Source organism: Procambarus clarkii, chromosome 83 (genome assembly GCF_040958095.1).
Source record: "Procambarus clarkii isolate CNS0578487 chromosome 83, FALCON_Pclarkii_2.0, whole genome shotgun sequence".
In the NCBI taxonomy this organism is placed as follows: Eukaryota; Metazoa; Arthropoda; class Malacostraca; order Decapoda; family Cambaridae; genus Procambarus; species Procambarus clarkii.
In genome coordinates this window covers 13,784,842-13,807,341 of record NC_091232.1, presented here as the reverse complement: position 1 = coordinate 13,807,341, position 22,500 = coordinate 13,784,842, and the positions used below count along the sequence as shown (strand labels likewise).

Genomic DNA, 22,500 nt, shown 5'->3' with positions numbered 1-22,500 from the left:
AAACCTTTGAACCTTTTCCAGTTAAGTCTTATCCTTGACTAGATATGGACTCTATGCTGGGGCTGCATACTCCAGGATTGGCCTGAGATATGTGGTATACAAAGTTCTGAATGATTCTTTACACAAGTTTCTGAATGCCGTTCTTATGTTGGCCAGCCTGGCATATACCGCTGATGTTATCCTCTTGATATGGGCTGCAGGAGACAGGTCTGGCGTGATATCAACCCCCAAGTCTTTTTCTTTCTCTGACTCTTGAATAATTTCCTCTCCCAGATGATACCTTGTATCTGGCCTCCTGCTCCCTACACCTATCTTCATTACATTACATTTGGTTGGGGTAAACTCTAACAACCATTTGCTCGACCATTCCTGCAGCTTGTCTAGGTCTTCTTGAAGCCTCAAACAGTTCTCTTCTGTCTTAATCCTTCTCATAATTTTGGCATCATCCGCAAACATTGAGAGAAATGAATCTATACCCTCCGGGAGATCATTTACATATATCAGAAACAAGATAGGACCGAGTACAGAGCCCTGTGGGACTCCACTGGTGACTTCACGCCAATCGGAGGTCTCACCCCTCACCGTAACTCTCTGCTTCCTATTGCTTAGGTACTCCCTTATCCACTGGAGCACCTTACCAGCTACACCTGCCTGTCTCTCCAGCTTATGTACCAGCCTCTTATACGGTACTGTGTCAAAGGCTTTCCGACAATCCAAGAAAATGCAGTCCACCCAGCCCTCTCTTTCTTGCTTAATCTTTGTCACCTGGTCGTAGAATTCTATTAAGCCAGTCAGACAAGATTTACCCTCCCTGAACCCATGTTGGCGATTTGTCACGAAGTCCCTTCTCTCCAGATGTGATACCAGGTTTTTTCTCACGATCTTCTCCATCACCTTGCATGGTATACAAGTCAAGGACACTGGCCTGTAGTTCAGTGCCTCTTGCCTGTCGCTCTTTTTTAATATTGGGACCACATTTGCCGTCTTCCATATTTCTGGTATGTCTCCCGTCTCCAGTGACCTACTATACACTATGGAGAGTGGCAAGCAAAGTGCCTCTGCACACTCTTTCAGTACCCATGGCGAGATCCCGTCTGGACCAACAGCCTTTCTAACATCCAGATCCAGCAGGTGTCTCTTGACCTCCTCTCTCGTAATTTCGAACCCTTCCAAGGCCGCCTGGTTTACTTCCCTTTTTCCTAGCACAGTGACCTCACCTTGTTCTGTTGTGAAGAACACCTGGAACCTCTTGTTGAGTTCTTCACACTCCTCTTTGTCATTCTCTGTATACCTGTCCTCGCCTGTTCTAAGTTTCAATACCTGTTCTTTCACTGTTGTTTTCCTTCTGATGTGACTGTGGAGTAGCTTTGGTTCGGTCTTGGCTTTGTTTGCTATATCATTTTCATAACTTTTCTCTGCTTCTCTTCTCACCCTGACATACTCATTCCTGGTTCTCTGGTATCTCTCTCTGCTTTCTGGTGTTCTGTTGTTCCGGAAGTTCCTCCACGCCCTTTTGTTCAGTTTCTTTGCTTCCATACATGCCCTATTATACCATGGATTCTTCTTTTGTTTCTCGGATTTTTCCTTTTGGGCCGGGATGTATCTGCTTACTGCCTCCTGACACTTTTGGGTGACATAGTCCATCATATCTTGAACAGACTTAGCTCTGAGGTCTGTGTCCCTAGGTATTTCCCTTAGGAAACTTCTTATCTCCTCATAATTTCTCTTTCGGTATGCCAGCCTTTTGTTTCCTAGTTCTTTTTTTGGGAGATAATTCCTAGCTCTACCAGGTACTCAAAGTTCAACACACTGTGATCACTCATTCCCATGGGTGCTTACATCTTGACTTCCCTTATATCCCACTAATTTAGGGTAAATATCAAATCAAGCATTGCTGGTTCATCTTCTCCTCTCATTCTTGTTGGTTCTTTGATGTACTGGCTTGGAAAGTTTCTTGTTGCCACGTCCAGCAGCTTAGCTCTCCATGTTTCTGGTCCTCCATGCGGGTCTCCGTTCTCCCAATCTATCTTCCCATGGTTGAAGTCTCTCATAATTAGTAGTCCAGATCTATTTCTGCCAGCAACAGAAGCTGCTCTATTATGTTAATGGTGGCCATGTTGTTTCTATCATATTCCTTTCTGGGTCTTCTGTCATTTGGTGGTGGATTATATATGACTACGACTATAATATTTTGCCCTCCAGTTGTTATTGTATCTGTCATGTAGTCACTGAAACCTCCACATCCCTGAGCAACCATCTCCTCAAAATTCCAACCTTTTCTTACCAGCAGAGCTACATCACCACCACCTATTCCTTCTCTCTCTTTCCTCATAATATAATAGTCCTGTGGGAACACTGCATTTGTTTTGGTTTTCGTTAGCTTTGTTTCTGTGAGTGCTATTATGTCTGGGTTTTCCTCTAGTTTCCATTCTCCAAGTTCATTTGCTTTATTTGTAATTCCATCTATGTTAGTGTATATTGCCTTGAGGCTCACTTTCTTTTGTCCCTTCTTAAATCGCCTCCTTGATGAGTGTTCTGCTGGTGGAGGAAGCTGTTCCATGGGTGTGAGGACCTGTGAGGTGGATAACAGGGTCGCAGAGGATACTGGGATGCGGGGTGGGGGATCAAGTGAAGGGGGAAAGGGAGGGTATGGGGTGAAAGGGGAGGGAGGACAGGAAGGAAAGGGGGGAAGGGGGGACTCGGCGGGAGGAGGGGAGGGGTAGAAGGGTGGGGATTGGATGTGGGGGGAGGGAGATTTGGCTCAGTATTTGTGTGGGTGTGTGTGTGTATTCACCTCGTTGTATTCACCTAGTGGTGTTTGCGGGGGCTGAGCTTTGCTCTTTCGGCCCGCCTCTCAACTGTCAATCAACTGTTTACTAACTACTTTTTGTTTTTCCCACACCACAGTGTGTGTGTGTGTGTGTGTGTGTGTGTGTGTGTGTGTGTGTGTGTGTGTGTGTGTGTGTGTGTGTGTGTGTGTGTGTGTGTGTGTGTGTGTGTGTGTGTGTGTGTGTACGTGCGCGCGCGCCCACTCAGGTGAGCCTCTGGAGACCACTCGTGCAACTAAAGTCTGTACATTCAGGTATATCTTACGCTACTCAGATGAGTCTATTCAACGAAGTCTCGTGACACTCACGTGCAAACGCTGCATCAGTCACAGTTTACAACGTCATTTATATCTTTAATTGTTGAACGTTTGCCTTGTGAATGACGGTGGAATTTCGTTCTATGATGTCGCAACTTTCATCGGAATGAACAGATATTTTGCTCATTCGGTCAATTTTCATGGTTGGTAAACACAATTTACAGGCGCTCTCAGTTCTATTATTTCAGATAAACAGTATTATTCTTGAATTTTTGCATGAATAGAACAAATTTAAACTCATAATATGTTAAAAAAAATACACGATCACTTTAATAATTAATATGCTTAATTGAAATAAAATACCGCTGCTCATTGGTAAATATTTATAAATCATTTCAACGAGGAAAATTTTTTCTTACCTCCATCGCTAGCAACAATTATTATTTAACCAGAATACAGAGAGCAAAAATAAGCTTCGAATAGTTACCCTATCTTCCCCCTCTCTAAAATTGGAAGCACTCGTTTGAAGCACATTCTTTTGATGCAACAGCGTTTATATGTTTTCAATTATACTCGTGTTTACTTTCAAGATTCAGTAGAGTAGACTTTCATGTTATTGAAGGAGGAGTTTGTACAGTAAACAACCGCAAATGAATGATCAAATACACAACATTGAATGATATCCAGATTTTTAAGTTATTTAATCTGGCTAGTGATCACTCATGCATATTATATATATATATATATATATATATATATATATATATATATATATATATATATATATATATATATATATATATATATATATATATATATATATATATATATATATATAAATGCATATATATATATATATATATACACACACACACAATTGTATGTAAATCTTGCATAACTATTGTATCCCTACAATAACAGCAGTAAGAAAAAATAAATCGGGTTTACAACAAGCGTTGAACTAGAAGATTCATGACTTCTGAAGCAAGCAAACTGCTCTCCTGGAGACAAAGTCACACTAGATTGGGCTATCTTGCCAAGCTGATGGTAGTTCTAGCTCAATCATGGGGTAATTACTCATATGAATAGTGCATAGAATGACCCATTAGATCGTGCAATCAGCATTTGGAGCAATCTGATTGGCATTTGGGTTCAAGTTTATTGGACTGGCGCTTGAGGTATTTAATGATAAGGGGGAACGTCAGTGTAGCTTCCAGGACGACAAGTTCTTAGAAGTGACTCGTTCTTAAGAATAGTAGTCGGGTAAAACACTAATTAAAAGATGACTGAAATTGCCTGTCCCTACCTCCTCATCACAATCGACTTGAGAATGGCCAAGGACGGACCGAAACGTCGTCGTCCCTTCAACTTCTAGTGTGTGGTCTGGTCAACATGACTGAAATGTTTTATCTAAAACGTCAAATCAATAAAAGGATCCTCTGATAATCTGTTGAACAATACAACATATATTTAAAAATTCCAAAGTAGATTTTTCTCTTAGTAGAGAACAAATATATACTCCAAGCGCTCGATTGTATTACTATATTTTCAGGAAACGCGGGAATATATATATATATACACAACACACGCATGTATAACACCCTACACCAGAAACAATCATCTGTATCAAATCACAATCACAACAACAATAATAATCTCTTGGATTTATAACAATTGTCTGTATAACAGCTTGCATTCACAACAGTCACCTGAATAACTCCTCCCACCATCATAGGAACTACATACATAACACAATAACAAGAACTTCTATAACAACTATAAAATAACCACCTCTAAAACAACCACCTCCATAACAACCACATCTGTAACAACCACGAAACTACACCTATCCCTTTAACAAGCTCTTGTATAGCAAGCATCTGTATAACAATTACCTCTATAACAACCACCCCTATAACAGCGCATCTATAACAACCCACTAAATAATGACTACCCCCAATAACAAGTCCCCCGTACAACAGGCACCACTGTAACAAGCACCCCCTATAACGAGCACCCCTATACCGAACACCTGTATAACAATCTCGTCTTTACACCAGGTGAACACACCTGGCGGAGCTTACCTGATATCCCGTCGTATGTCCACCACATCTCCCAGTTCCAGCCGAGACTCACGCCCATATCTGCAGGAACACGAAACATGTGCTACAGGTGTGTGATAAGGCAAGTATCTACCCCCAGCAGCACAAAAGTAAAGTATGTGGGGGTAGCACAAGCAGCACAAAAGTAAACATGTTGCAAAATGTATACACAAGTAACTAGAGATTACAGAATATATTGAGAAATAACTATACGTTACAAAATATACACACAAGTAACTATAGGATACAAAATATATGCACTAGTACCTATATGTTACACAATGTTTGCACAAGAAAGTAAAGGTTACAGGACACTAACTGAAGAAACACAACTTACAGGCTCTTCAATTTATGAAAAGCTCTTCCAACATATGTTTGAAGGAGATGGCTGTTTTAGAGAGACGTGTGAGAGAATGGTAGAGTAGATGAACTGGAGCTTTCACAGTGTATTGAAAATCACATAGGTGTATTGTAGATTTCACAGGAGTCCTGAGATTACACAGGTGTAATGGAGATCACAAAGGTGTAATTCGAAATACTCAGTTGTAAAAGAGATCACACACATGCCTACTGGTGATCACATAATCGTATTGGAAATATCAATTATTACAAATGAATTTATTTGAACTAGAACAAGAAAAAAGAATTTAAAATAAAACAGAAGCTAAATAGTGCTGGTTAGAGATTATATATATTCTAAGCTTAAAAATATAAATTGAAAATTGTGCACTGATTCTGATGCTCACACAACTAAACAACCTTCGTAATTAAAATTGCAGTAATCAACTTTCATCACAGCAAATGGACAGAGCTTATAACTTGATTATACAATGCATTTATGATGCCAATGGCCGAAAGAGCTGACATGACAGGAAGTAATGTGTGTGTGTGTGTGTGTTTGTGTACTTACCTAATGTGTCTCATGTACTCACCTGTGTGTGTGTATATTCATCTAGTTCACCTAGTTGCATTCCCCTAGTTGTGCTTGCGGGGGTTGAGCTTTGCTCCTTCGGCCCGCCTCTCAACTGTCAATCAACTGTTCACTAACTACTTTTTTTTCTTTTCTCCACACCACAAACACACACACACACCCCAGGAAGCAGCCCTTAACAGCTGACTAACTCCAAGGTACCTATTTACTGCTAAATTACAGGGGCATTCAAGGTGAAAGAAACTTTGTCCATTTGTTTCTGCATGGTGCGGGAATCGAACCCACGCCACAGAATTACGAGTCCTGAGCGCTATCCACCAGGCTACCTGGTCCCTACAGGCTGTGAGTGTATGTGTGTGTGTTTGTGTGTGTACTCGCCTATTGTACTAGGGGCGTACACACACTTCAAAAATGACTCGCCCAGTCATTTTCCATCGTATTTGGCTATGTAGAAATTTAGGTTGTTTCTTTGTTCTGGATGTTTTGTTTTAATATTATTCTTGTTTATATGTTCGTTCCTATATCCGGTGAATCTGTTATGGGTCTCCTTCAGTCCTCTATATTTTCTCAACTCCCTCCTGTGAATTTCTTTTGCTCCCGAACCTTGTGTTGTTATATTCCCTCAAACTCATTCTTGAGGTTATCTTGAGATGATTTCGGGGCTTTTAGTGTCCCCGCGGCCCGGTCCTCGACCAGGCCTCCACCCCCAGGAAACAGCCCGTGACAGCTGACTAACACCCAGGTACCTATTTTACTGCTAGGTAACAGGGCATTCAAGGTAAAAGAAACTTTGCACATTTGTTTCTGCCTCGTGCGGGAATCGAACCCGCTCCACAGAATTACGAGTCCTGCGTGCTATCCACCAGGCTACGAGGCCCTGACATGTTTGTTATCGTTAGTGTGTTAAGCTCCTCAGACACTCTGCACCTTCACTTGATTTATTATTTCCTGGACTTTGTGTCCGTAAGTTCCTCGTTGTATTCAACATTTCTATCATACTATCATACCCTCATGTACCTCCCCTTCATGCAGTCTGCTCTTCCTCCCCTGACTGACTTAGTCATTGTTTCTGGAACTATTGAGCTAGGACACCATGGTCGCTGGCCCACACTGAGATCTCATGCTCAAAGCACTATACTTCTTCGGAATAATGAAGAAAGATTGGGGTCAGGAGTCATCAAACACATAGGTGTCCAGTTACGAAACCTCTACATCTTTACCCAATCATGGTGGCTTTGAGGCTTTGATTTTGAGCTCCGAAGTGGTACTAGCCTAGTGGACCAAACTCTCACAAGTCAGTAGTAGAAGAGTAGAGTAGAAGAAGTAGTAGGGAGGAGAGTAGAAGAAGTAGAGGAGTAGAAGAACTCCCAGAACCCCATCAACCAGGTATCAACCAGGTACAAGGTTGTCTGTAGCAATAATAACCTTGCGTCGAGAACGACGTCCCATCGTTTTCTAGTTCGTAAACTGTTAAAAATTGAAGAATAAGCCGTCATAATGAAGGAAAAATTAACAGGTCTCGTAAATGAACACGAAAGTACTTAAGGAATCACGGTCCTGATCCGGTCGTCTAAGATCATCTCCTCTCCTCTCTCCTCCTGTTGTATTTTACTCGTTTTATTAAAAATTCCTTTGACACCTTTCACTAACTCTGCACCCCAGGTATGTATGTGTAATTACCTAAGTGCAATTACAGGATGAGTCCCGTCTTTATAACATTTGTCATATGGCGCTTTGAAACAGAGCGCGGGCATGCCTGTATTTACTATTTGTATCGGCTGAATCCAGCTATTATCTTCTGGACCCCTTCTAACCAATTTATTTTTCCTCTATTATATCTACTGCATATACTTCTCTCTAACACACACACACACACACACACACACACACACACACACACACACACACACACACACACACACACACACACACACACACACACACACACAGGAAGCAGCCCGTAGCAGCTGTCTAATTTCCAGGTACCTATTTACTGTTAGGTAATAGGCGCATCAGGGCGAAGGAAATTGCCCATTTGTTTTTTCGGCGGTGTCGTGGGATCGAACCCCGGTCCCTAGATCCAGGAGTCTAGAACGCTGTCCACTCAGCAGCCACCCACCCCTATTTACATCTGTGTGTGTGTGTGTGTGTGTGTGTGTGTGTGTGTGTGTGTGTGTGTGTGTGTGTGTGTGTGTGTGTGTGTGTGTGTGTGTGTGTGTGTGTTTACTAGTTGTGTTTTTACGGGGGTTGAGCTTTGCTCTTTCGGCTCGCCTCTCAACTGTCAATCAACTGTTTACTAACTACTTTTTTTTTTTTCTCCCACACCACACACACACACCCCAGGAAGCAGCCCGTGACAGCTGACTAACTCCCAGGTACCTATTTACTGCTAGGTAACAGGGGCACTTAGGGTGAAAGAAACTTTGCCCATTTGTTTCTGCCTCGTGCGGGAATCGAACCCGCGCCACAGAATTACGAGTCCTGCGCGCTATCCACCAGGCTACGAGGCCCCAGACTGTGTGTGTGTGTGTGTGTGTGTGTGTGTGTGTGTGTGTGTGTGTGTGTGTGTGTGTGTGTGTGTGTGTGTGTGTGTGTGTGTGTGTGTGTGTGTGTGTGTGTGTGTGATGGCAAATACTATCACCTCGGAAACATTCAAGTAACGAACATCACTACAAACCCACTCTCCATATAATATTCTGTCCATCTCTGTCATCATTTATTTGATTATCAATTACGTTTTATATAATAGGGACAAAACATTTATGTAAATCCCCCCTTGAACACGTCAATTCTAATTTCAGCCTCTTACTATACAATTCAATATATGCATATATATAATATTTTCCACTACGTCCCAAAACAATCATTGGTGTACCTTTTAAGAATAACATCTCACATACAGTATATATGTACCTAGTAATCCGCCTGCCAACACAATGTGTTTACACAAATAGTTCAATAATATTTAATTTTCTCATCCAGCAATACAATATGTTATATAGGAATGCACCTCCGCAATATATATAAACATCCATCCCCCACAGTGTATCATATAAACATCTTCTTACACCCTATAGGTGTTCATTCGCGAAATAATTCATGCAAGCATCTACCTCCCTTAGTGTGTCGTACAAGTATACAATCCTACTATATGCGCCTTGTTAGTATGGACAGTCATTACGTCTCATTCAGACCTAGACCTATTAATACGCAGCCACATAAACACACACACCCATCAAACAGCAGACTGGAACTAGGAATACGCAGCCCCCCCCCCCCCCCCCACACACAGGCCCAACAACCCGCAGAAAAGAAACATTCACATACACAAAATTAAAAAAAGTGTCATACAAAACTGCGCCCGTTGCCAGCTCCTCCAGGAAATGACTTCAACAAACTGCACACTTCTCTTTTAGTGTCTGGGGTGAACAAGGAACTATCGGAGCTGTACGCCGGAGCGCCGTGGAAAGTTGGGTAATCAACGGGAGGGAACTTGCTTTGAGATTGGCGTTATGGCCAAAGTAAATGGCAGAACCAGAGCTAGGTGTTGCCAGGAGATGTGACTCAGACAATTTCAAAGCGAAATTTTCCTTTTGGGAAGGAAGGGGAAAGGAATATAAGAAAATAAATAATACCAAAATTATTTAAAAATTAAAACGATTTAATAGTTAAATTATCAAATACAATCAGAATATCTATTATGAAAGTTAAAACGTATCAAACTCGTAAAATTGTTACTCTGTATAAAAAAGTAATAAAATATGCTATTATTATATCCATTGAAATATAATAAATCGTAGTCTTTTATTTTGGTAATTTAACAAATTTACTGTATATTTTAATTGTTTCGTCTTATATATTTCGTATTGTATCTATTAGTTACATATTTTTAGTAAACCTAACGAAGCTTCAAAACTATTTTTAACTTGTCAGTTAACCTCTGTTCAACTTCCCGTTCTCTTGAATTGTCACTTCGCTAAAACCGAACTTTTTACCCAAAGCAGAAACTTACGAACCCAAGCAACCCACCTAACCTACCCTGTTCGGTGCAGAGAAAGCGGATATATTTGTGAGCCTTTATTTTTCTTAATAGGATGCATTTGTAACGTTGGTTACGATTGAGGAAAAAGTGACCTATTAGTTGAGAGGATTGGTTTGTTCAGAGCTAACTGTACCCCCACTGATAACCTTCAATGTCGTTGTAGACAATAATTAGGTCAATAGTACATTCATGGAGTGCGAATAATACCGAACTCGCGTATCTTCAAGAGTTCCTAATGTTTACTATAAATACATTGATATTAAAATATAAAATACGAACAATGGAAACACAATAACATAAAACACGAAATAATGAGTGGAATCACTATGGATAAAATAACAAAATAATAAAAAACTAAATTATGACTGCAAAAACCAAATGATTTCCAACAGAAACTGTTGTAACAAACTCAATGGCAAGCCACCAAGCCATCCTCATTGTAGTCTACCTTATTAATAATGAAAGAAATTCATTTTGGGGGAACATATCAATTTACCTAATGTGCAAATTCAGCTAAATATAATTTTGTGTGGTTCTCCAGGTACCCAATTACAGAGCACTCCAAATGAGACAACTCCGCTATTGAGCTTTAAGGAGTCACGAAAGATATATTATTTTATGCAAGTTCGGGACGTTGGAAACTTCAAGTGATACTTTTACTGATTAAATGCATTAGGATGATGATGATTATCGGACCGATATATTCTTAATGTTAAAGTATAATCTAATTCTTATTCTATATTGTTAAAGTGTCAGTTACTTTTTTATCGTTGAAACGTACTTACGTTAATAGCTTAATTAATAATTATTCATTTCTCACAAATTAAAGGGGCCCATATTGATTCTCCAGTAGATATAATGAATATCACAGAATTTAAAGTATCAAGGATTTGAAAATGAAAATTTTAAATACACAACAAACCGCGTCAGTTCACTGGAAGTTTTCCTTCAGGTTACTGCACGACCGCAAATATTTTCAACGATTCGGAAATGTAGATTGTTAATTAGACCAGGTCCGAAGGCTCATAAGTAGTACAGCTAATTGTGTCCTTCAAGCGAGTATGTATTGAAGATAATCCAATGAGTAGTCTTGAGTAACTTGGCCGCATGCTCGCTTGTAGCCGCGGCCTCAACGCTCTCTCATAGATGCTGGAAAATTGCTTTCGTAGAAGACATTGAAAAATTGCAAGCTGATGTTAATACAGTTTTCGACTATGCAACATAAAATACCATAATGTTTAATAGTGACCAATTCCAGCTATTTAGGTATGGAAGAAACTACGACCTTAAACGAAATACAGGTTACTAGACACACTCGGATCTATTCACAGCAGGAAAGCAATATGTAAGTGATCAAGGAATAATGATATCTGACCTAAACGAAGTTAAAAGTTAAAACGATTTAATAGTTAAATTATGGTTATGCTCCATAACGTTTATGGAGCATAACCCAGCATATATAGCGTCAGCTGGTAAAAAGGATAAAATGGATTAAGAGAACCCACAAATCCCAGGATATTATTACAATGCTCATACTATTCAAATCACTTGTGCTATCATGCCTTAAGCTCTGCTCGATACTCACTTCCCTCCTTCAGAGCCAGAGAGATTGCTAAAAGAAAGGGAACTCAGAGAACATATACGACAAACACATACGATAAAGGACCTAAATTATTGGGACCGTCTCTGAGCTGATTAAAAGGACTCTCTGGAAACGAGACGAGAATGGTATTACATAGTGTGTATGGGAACTACTGGAAGGCCAGGTCCCAAATTTACACGGAAAATTAACAGCATATTGAAGCGAACGATAATATAGGAAATGCAGAACAAGAGCTAATGAAGAGAAGAGGTGCCATGGGCACACTCAGAGAACACTATGAACATCAGAGGTCCACGGCTGTCCTCCCAGCAGGAATACAAAAATATTGCTGGAACCACAGTGGACTTCTCTAAGAAAAAAATGGACTCTTTCCTGTAAGATGTACGGACCAAACGGGTTGTAGTGGATACGCGGGCCGCTCGAAGCCACAGCCTGTTGGACTAGGCACTCAAGTTAAACCTGGCCCCAGACCGGGCTTGAGGAGTAGAAAAACTCCCAGAACCCTCTCCAGGCACAATCCAGGTTCGTGACATTTGTCTAAGAGGTGGAGATTTATACACTGACAAACATAATGAACTCCATCTACTTAATGCTTGCAATATCACACCGAAAAAAAAGAGTCAATATGGTACAAAATTCCTTTGTACTGGTGTCTGACAGATAGAGCGAAATGGCCATGTTCAGCCGACAGCTACATATCACTCAGACCCCTGGCGGCCTTCATAATAATCCCGGGAGGAATGATATACGGTTCTAAGTCCGGGTAAACGACAGTGATCATGGTGAAGTGGAGGGAGAGGGAGAGGGGAAGGAAGGTGGGCAAGGGGAGGTAAGAGAAGAGGAAGAGGAAGAGGAAGAGGAAGAGAGGAAATAGAGGAAGGGAAGAGGAAGAGAAAAGACTTGATAATATTTACTCTTAAGTAGACGTAGAGGCTCGAATATAAACGGGTGAGATGGGAACTCTCCTGACATTACACCTAACAATACGGATCACCAAGTTGGGCCGGATACGAAGATAATTACTGTGTCCGGTGCACGGTGCTGGAAGCTCAAGTATTAATCATATATGTTCATATCCTGAGGACTAACATACCGGAAACATGCATTTAAACAGAAGTGGACCAAGACTGTTCTCTAATGTTTAAAATTTCAAAGAGGAAAGTCTCTAATATGTTTCTATGTGCAAGGGGACTCAATTACGTTTGTAATATACTGTCATACATGTTGAACTGCTTTACACTGTTGTGATAGATCACGAGAGATATGCTGCTCTGCTCCACCTAGGATTCCCTGTGCCATCAGTTTATATAATAATTGTAGGAGCAACATTAATCTGTAGCTGTAAAAAATATTTTGGGAGATACGCATATAACGGGTGTCATAAGGTGACTCCCGTTATATCCACGAATCCACGAATGTTATGTAAAATTTTCTGAAAATGATCCGAAAATTATGATATGGATATAATGCAAAATATATATATTTTTTATTCCCTTTGGTGCAAGTGTAAGGTTGGTCCATACTTCTTGCAGGAAGAGTCAATTTTTTCTTTGAGAAGTCCACTGTGGTTCCAGCAATATTTTATATACCTGCTGGAAAGACAGCCGTGGACCTCTGATGTTCATAGTGTTCTCTGAGTGTGCCCATGGCACCTCTTCTCTTCATTAGCTCTTGTTCTGTATTTCCTATATTATCGTTCGCTTCAATATGCTGTTAATTTTCCGTGTAAATTTGGGACCTGGCCTTCCAGTAGTTCCCATACACACTATGTAATACCACTCTCGTCTCGTTTCCAGAGAGTCCTTTTAATAAGCTACGAGACGGTCCCAATAATTTAGGTCCTTTATCGTATCTGTTTGTTATATATGTTCTCTGAATTCCCTAATCTTTTAGCAATTTCTTTTAGCAATAGTTCTGCTCTGAAAGGGGAAGTGAGTATCGAGCAGAACTCAAGGCATGATAGCACAAGTGATTTGAAAAGTATGAGTATTGTGATAGTATCCTGTGATTTGTGAGTTCTCTTAATCCATTTTATCCTTTATACTAGCTGACGCTATATTTTCTGGGTTATGCTCCATAAACATTATGGAGCATAACCATAATTTAACTATTATATCGTTTTAACTTTAAACTTCATTAAGGTCCGACATCATTATTCCTAGATCTCTTACATGTTGCTTTCCTGCTGTGAAAAGATTCGAGTGTGTCTAGTGTGTTGGCCTCTAGCGTTGAGGCCGCGGCTACAAGCGAGCATGCGGCACAGTTGCTCAAGACTACTCATTGAATTATCTTCAATACATACTCGCTTGAAGGACACAATTAGCTGTACTGCTTATGAGCCTTCGGCCCAGGTCTAATTAACAATCTACATTTCCGAATCATTGAAAATATTTGCGGTTGTTCCGTAACCTGAAGGAAAACTTCCAGTGAACTGACGCGGTTTGTTGTGTATTTAAAATTTTCATTTTCAAATCCTTGATACTTTAAATTCTCTGATATTCATTATATCTACTGGAGAATCAATATGGGCCCCTTTAATTTCTGAGACATGAATAATTAATAATTAAGCTATTAACGAAAGCACGTTTCAAAGATAAACAAGTAACTGACACATTAACAATATAGAATTACAATAAGATTATACTTTAACATTAAGAATATATCGGTCCGATAATCATCATCATCCTAATGCATTTAATCAGTAAAAGTATCACTTGAAGTTTCCAACGTCCCGAACTTGCATAAAATAATATATCTTTCGTGACTCCCTAAAGCTCAATAGCAGAGTTGTCTCATTTGGAGTGCTCTGTAATTGGGTACCTGGAGAACCACACAAAATTATATTTAGCTGAATTTGCACATTAGGTAAATTGATATGTTCCCCCCAAAATGCATTTCTTTCATTATTAATAAGGTAGACTACAATGAGGATGGCTTGGTGGCTTGCCATTGAGTTTGTTACAACAGTTTCTGTTGGAAATCATTTGGTTTTTGTAATCATAATTTTATATTTTATTATTTTGTTATTTTATCCATAGTGATTCCACTCATTATTTCGTGTTTATATTATTGTATTTCTATTCTTAGAAATGTATTTATAGTAAACATTAGGAACTCTTGAAGCTACGCGAGTTCGGTAATATTCGCACTCAGTGAATGTACTATTGACCTAATTATTGTCTACAACGACATGGAAGGTTATCAGTGGGGTACAGTTAGCTCTGAACAAACCAATCCTCTCAACTAATAGGTCACTTTTTCCTCAATCGTAACCACCGTTACAAATGCATCCTATTAAGAAAAATAACGGCTCACAAATATCCGCTTTCTCTGCACCGAACAGGATAGGTTAGGTGGGTTGCTTGGGTTCGTACGTTTCTGCTTAGGGTAAAAAGTTCGGTTTTAGCGAAGTGACAATTCAAGAGAACGGGAAGTTGAGCAGAGGTGTAACTGACAAGTTAAAAATAGTTTCGAAGCTTCGTTAGATATAATGACTACTAATCATTATGATTACTAATAGATACAATACGAAATATATAAGACGAAACAATTACAATATACAGCAAATTTGTTAAATTAACATAATAAAAGACAACCATTTATTATATTTGAATGGATATAATAATTGCATATTTATTACTTTTTTATAAAGAGCAACATCGAACACAAGATTCAAAAGCCTTTTCCCTCTTCCCCCATCACACCTGCCCGACCCCCACCCAAGCCTCCGCCCCTACCCATACCGAGCCCAATCATCCCCGCCCCCGCCAGCTCTCCGCCTCCATCGGAACCCTGACTGCTGCCCCACTAACTTTCCCCCCCCCCCCACTCGTTTCCACCCGAACCCCATTCCCATGCCTGCACCCCCCTCTAAACAAGGAAGGGTGGACATGGCTTCACAAGCCTAGACGAGCCTTACCAAGCCTAGACGAGGCGTACCAAGCCTAGACGAGGCTTACCAAGCCTAGACGAGGCTTACCAAGCCTAGACGAGGCGTACCAAGCCTAGACGAGGTTTACCAAGCCTAGACGAGGCTTACCAAGCCTAGACGAGTCTTACCAAGCCAAGACGAGCCTTACCAAGCCTAGACGAGGCTTACCAAGCCTAGACGAGGCGTACCAAGCCTAGACGAGGCTTACCAAGCCTAGACGGGGCTTACCAAGCCTAGACGGGGCTTACCAAGCCTAGACGAGGCTTACCAAGCCTAGACGAGCCTTACCAAGCCTAGACGAGCCTTACCAAGCCTAGACGAACCTTACCAAGCCTAGACGAGGCTTACCAAGCCTCCCAAGTCGCGCAAGGAGAGGGTGAGCGCAAGGAGGGGGGGGGGGAAGGGAAGGCCACGCAGAGGATGGCATCCATAATACGCAGAATATGCACAAAGAAAACAATTACTAATGACAACATATTGAATTTGCAAACGAATACTTTCTCACTTTTGGTGGAGTGATACAGTTTCTACCTGTATCACTCGTTCTCTTGTTCTTCAATTTAGGCATGACTTATTTGTATATTGTATATTCGGTGTATATTCTTTATACACCGTTTTGTTCGGTGGGCATGTTGTTAGTATGTTCACAAATGTAAGTTAGAGCATAACAAAAATACGAGTTAAGGTGCATCGTAGCAAGCATTTTCGATTATACGAATACGATTTCTGCTTAATATAATCCACTCTCACCTCATTTTCTATTATATCTATTCTTAAAATAGATCGTGAATCGGGTTACACCCTACAGTTTACATATACTTTGCCCCTAGAAACCTACCCTTAGGCCATGCTCGAGCAAGCTTCGGCCGATCCACAAGACTCAATGTCTCACTCATCAACAATAACGCATTGTACATCAGAAAGCGGGTTTTCAGCAAATACAAAGTATCGCTATTATACATTACAATTCCGTATACATCTAGGCGCATGTTATGTATGGCCAAGTAATTAGGTTCTCTTGGCAATCATCCATATTTGCAGGTCGGGAGAAAGTCACCCAGATAGGCGCGACTCGAACTTAGGAATCGAGCAAAGCGCTCTCGAGTGAAGCTTAGTTTCTTCAGCTGTGACTAACTGGCTGGACTTACGGGCGCCTTGCAAATGTTTGTGAAGTCTGGCTGAATTATTTGCATTTAAAGTCCATGGGCTAAGTGGCTAGAGAAGTGTCCCTCGAGCACAGCAAGCGAGAGAAGAAAATTGTCAATGTTTTGAGATTGAGCTTCGAGAAACACCGCCTGGCTTCGAATGGGTTCATGAGAGTACATTCGAAACTCGAAATAAGGAAATTCTAGGCACTGTTCTTTAACAATCCGTTCTCATAATCATTGGCAAAATGCTTCCTAATACAGTCGCCAAACCATCTGTTTAGGATTGAAAAACTCTTCACATGCGAATGACAAGTGATGACAGTCGAATTTTTCTCGAATATTGCTTCACTCTCTTCTTACGTTTGAGTCGCTCCTTTATAAATACCGCTTCTACGCACCCAAACACAAATAATTGCTAACAACCTAAACACCTAACCAATCCTCCTCCAATCCTTATAATACACAAAATTATTATAAATAGTAATAATACTTTATAATTAAAAAATACCGATGTTGAATGCACAGTACCTTTGAACTGATAAATGTAATTATGGAGTCGGCCACAGCCTGAACGAGCAGAGCCCTACAACGGGCTATCTTCCGCGGGTCATATTAGTAAGCGTTACATATTGTGAGTGATGAGTGTGTTGTAACTTTGACTCAAATATCACAGTAACCAGGTTATCGCGAATAACCGAAATCAATTACGGGCTCACTATAGCCCGTGCTACATGAGCAGTTCGTCCTGAGAAATTAAATCTAAAACAATCTCCTTACTCAGAAAGATTCTAGAAGTGTATTGTGGTTACCTATAAAGACACAAAAAGAAAACCATTGCAGGAAACACCGCAACGTCTGTACGTGACTAAGTATTATTTCTGAAGTGTTTAGTGTTTAACAGAAATCCCGACTTTTACTGCTGTGGTAAAATAACGTACATGTTAAATGTTATGTTCATGTGGTAGTATATCGTATATAAACAAATAACTTACATGTTTATTGTGGTTCTCGTGTCGAGTGCTTCATAAGTCTTTCATGATTCGTGAGTGTTTGGCAACATCATTTGGCTAAGTCATAAGTTTTTAATAAAAAAACATCAGAAATTTGTGGATACGAGCATGTGGAAGGGAGCGTTGCCACATCTTGCTCAAAACTGACCTCACTTGACGAGGTATCTCGGCGCTCTCGCACTTCAGTTCAAGGTAAGTTAGACCTCGATACTCGAGTGTCATTCTAATGTGTGCTGCTTATATACATACACTAAAATATGATGATATTCATGTGGTGATTATATTATATATGTAGTGTAGGACGACTGAAAAGTATATAAGCAAATTTACCTAAGTGCCCAGCCACTTGTCTTAGACGGTAATGCGACGGTCTCGCTTCTCGCAGGTCGACGTTCAACCCATAACTGTTCAAGTGGTTGGGTATACTTCCTGTCCTCCATCCTATCCCAGTTTTTTGTCCTCGTGTCCCTTCCACTTTCTATACAGTCGTAATAATTTGGCACTCTCTCTCTCTCTCTCTCTCATAATTACCTTACCTCATCGTATGTGTATAAATAATTAATTTTCATGCCATTACAGGTAAGTCTCCTGCTCTTCGAGGGACACGACACCACCATTTTAAGGTATGTTGCTGTCTGTTTAGTTTCACGCGATTTTTATTGTACTTGATATGAATAAATTCCTTATTGCGCACACATCCCTGTATTCACAAAAAGGAATTTAGCTGAAATATCAGAGCGCGCGATATTGTTACCTGTTGCGTTCAGGCAATATGTAATTCATCTTGAAAGCAATACAGCCTCCTGCTTGTAATACCTTGAAATGGTTCCAAGGATCAGTGTACTCGCGGTCCAATCTCTGACCAGGCCTCCTGACTGGTGGTCTGGTGAACCAGACTGTTAGACTCAACTTCACGCAATCTGATTTATCATTTTCCACCCAGTTGATCACGTATCCCATGGAGATTCGTGTCAAGTTCCTTTTTGAACACCGGAAGAGATTGGTTAGTTACGTCCTTGATGAGTGAGTGAGAGTGAGAGATAAAAAGTCTCGGACGTTTTATGTTTAGAGTTCTCATTGCAACTCTACTTTTCATAGACGTTATTTTGCACAGTCTACCATGCCTCTTGGCCTTGGTACTTCCTTGTGCAGATTCGGAACAAGTCCCTTGAGATTTCTTCAAGACTATATTATATGAATTTCTCAAAAAAACGAAAATACGTTTATTCATTTCCAAAATTTAATTTATTCCAATATTGGAAACTCCCATGACGTAACCGTACTTTATACAAACACTTTTCAAGGACGCCACACATGTCTGTAATTCCACTTTAACAAAAATAAAATTTTACATCGCCGGGGAGCTCCGCCTCGCCTCGTCTAGGCTTGGAAAGCCTCGTCTAGGCTTGGAAAGCCTCGTCTAGGCTTGGTAAGCCTCGTCTAGGCTTGGAAAGCCTCGTCTAGGCTTGGTAAGCCTCGTCTAGGCTTGGTAAGCCTCGTCTAGGCTTAGTAAGCCTCGTCTAGGCTTGGTAAGCCTCGTCTAGGCTTAGTAAGCCTCGTCTAGGCTTGGTAAGCCTCGTCTAGGCTTGGTAAGCCTCGTCTAGGCTTGGTAAGTCTTGTGGACAAGACTTGTGAAGCCTTTTCCGTTCCTCCTTATTTAGGGAGGGGGGGGGGAGCAGGCATGGGTAGGGGTAAGGGTGGGGTGGGGGTAGGTTGTGGGGCAGGAATCAGGGTTCCGATAGAGGCGGGGAGCTGGCGGGGTCGGGGAGCTGGCGGGGGCGGGGATGATTGGGCACCGAATAGATAGGGGCGGAGGCTTGGGTAGGGGGTGAGGCGAGGGTGGGAGCGGGCGGTGGTAGGGTACAGGCGACGTGAGGGAGGGGGAGGAAGAGGGAAGTGGCTATGGGTGGCTTGTGTGCAAGTGCGAACAAAAAAAATCCAAGATTGAAATTATAGTTGAAATTTATATTGAAGACAACTAAAATCTAAACGGAATCTAAAATTCGGGATGATTGACATTATTTTTATTCTAAAATACTTTGGGCGAAGTTGAAGGACGACGTTAAACAGTCCAAAAATGCCTATTTGGAAGTGTCTTAGATGGTGTCATTATATATATATATATATGGCATCTCATGTTTGAAAAGTTCTTGTTAACTTTTCGCTTTTGTGCACTTGTAACAAGAACTTCATTGTGTTCTGAAAAAGCTGCCTTCCTCCTTGATTACTCGCAGGTCTATTAAGTCGCTTAGATCACGTTCGATAGTTGTTTATAAATAGAACACCCGGTGCAGCTTCTCAGTGAAAATTTATTGCAGTCAGGCTTAGATATACAGTGTAGTATGAAACGACAGTAATAGAGCCAAGTTTTGAATTTATATTCCTTACTTAAATTTTTGGGGGATAAATATTAGATTGGGAATTGGATTCATTATATATATGGGAACAGTTTAAATGGTAATAGGATAGATGTGGGATCAGCTGGAATGTTTAACGTGTTGGTGAGATATACGTAAGAATAAGTTATGAACAACTCGTGGTCTACAATAGCCCATTGTATTTTGACGAATAAATCGTCAAGAATTAACATTCTAAAAATTATAGCGGGACACAAACTTCACGTGATGTCGCGTTCCTATTCGTGAGTTAAGTTAAGTTTTTCCAGTTTAGTATTTCAGTTTAGTGACGTTGTGAGCGCTCGAGAGGACAGCTGCAATATTACAGACGACTCGTATTTGAGTCTACGTTCAAAGGACAAAAAAGTTCAAAAGGACATTTGTCCTTTTTCTGGACAAATCCCCCCCCGTTTATTGGGACATATCGCACACCAATCGAGTCGTTTAAACCGCTGGCATTTATTGCTTGCCGACGATGAATCCCAATTACGTGGCTGAAGATATGATGCCCATCATTTATTGATTGATCGGTAACAGAAAATTAAACTACTAAATAAGGCATCGATTACACATACAAAATATAAGTTGGAGACAAATTTATAGCTGTTCATTTGGTTCATTTGATTCCATTTATTTATTATGCACATCATACTCATACCCATCCCGTGGGCGGTGGTGGAAAAGGTATTGGTTGACTCGGCGTGGAACATTTTAAACACGTATATATTCCTGTTCGGAACGTCGACTGATACATGCTCTTTTGAGGGTATGTAAGCAGATGCTATAAAGATTGATGAAAAATACAATTAAAAAGTCAATATATAATTTTGGTTGAAACCGATAACATACAATTAAAAAAATTGATCGAATTTGTACAATCAATTAAAAAAATTAATCCCCACACCAGCTATGTATATGTAATTATCTTAATACTGCTATTTTATAGTCAAATGTCTTTATTTGGAGTTCACAGCTTATTATAAATATATTAATTACAGAAGTGTTTCTTTATGTAACTAAATAATTATCTTAATGTTTTACAATCTTATAACTGTTTTAATGATTATTCTTACCATACTTATACCTCGCTGTTATAACTTAAACATATTGAAGTTAATTTCATCGGTAGGGCCACTTTCGTCATTGTGTGGGTACGACAAGCGGTCAGTTGATCTAAATTCCAAAGCTTTTACTACTTTATAACGCATGCGGGGGTCAACGTTCTCCATATAAGCCGCTCTGTAAGGTTCTCTCGTGTAATGAACACAAGGAATGTAAATTGGTGTGAGTAATGCTGATAAGAAATCTACATCCGCGAGCAAACTGAATTGCAAATTGCTTGTAATTACCAATTATTTTTGTGCTTAATATGAATGGAGTTCTGTGTAAATAAAGATGTGCACCTCTTGGAAATGAATAGGGTTAGAGATTCATGGTCTTGATGCGTGACGTAAGGAAGTGTAGTTCTACGGGATGTGACCACCACTCTGAGGTTCTGACCACTGGACAGTACTGAGGGGTGTGACCACTGGACAGTACTGAGGGGTGTGACCACTGGACAGTACTGAGGGGTGTGACCACTGGACAGTACTGAGGGGTGTGACCACCACTCTGAGGTTCTGACCACTGGACAGTACTGAGGGGTGTGACCACCACTCTGAGGTTCTGACCACTGGACAGTACTGAGGGGTGTGACCACCACTCTGAGGTTCACCCTCATATACACCCTGTCTCTCCCACCTACACGCCCTCTCTTTCCAAGCACGAATAATCCCAGCCACTTCCACCCCCCTCCCCCCCCTCCCCCGAAAAATAACCTGGGAAATCCTCTTTCCCAGGTGAACTGTTGTTGTTGATCAGGTGTATATATTTAAATAGTATGAGAAAAAACGCCAATACAAAGATAGATATTGCGTTTGGGCTTGTCAAAGCATTTTTTATCGACTATCGTTTTAGGTATTGAGCTTTTTTGGCAATATGATGGAAATGTTTTGTTTAAACAATGTCGACACATTCCAGAATGCATGATTTTGTTTGTGAAATATATTCTATTTTCCTCAGCTCACATTACCCGGAGCTGAACAAGTGTACAAGATTTAGAGCTACTGAGTAGCTACAGCATCTAAATATTAATAATAACTAGGGATTTATATCACTTTAGATATCTTTAACCAGTGTAATATTAATATAATACAGAAAAATTCCCGGGTTATTAACAGGAGCAGCAAAACATGTGCATAGTCGGAAGCTAA

At 40.5% G+C, this 22,500-nt stretch overlaps 1 protein-coding gene across 1 annotated transcript in view; it reads right to left on the bottom strand.

Moving 5' to 3' along the window:
- The window catches only part of LOC138358456 (carbonic anhydrase-related protein 10-like), a 221,226-nt gene that overhangs the window by 83,892 nt on the left and 114,834 nt on the right, over positions 1-22,500 (bottom strand). The window contains exon 3 of the mRNA XM_069316433.1: positions 5,170-5,229. Coding sequence (XP_069172534.1) covers positions 5,170-5,229 — 60 coding nt within the window. The remainder of the gene's footprint in view (positions 1-5,169; positions 5,230-22,500) is intronic.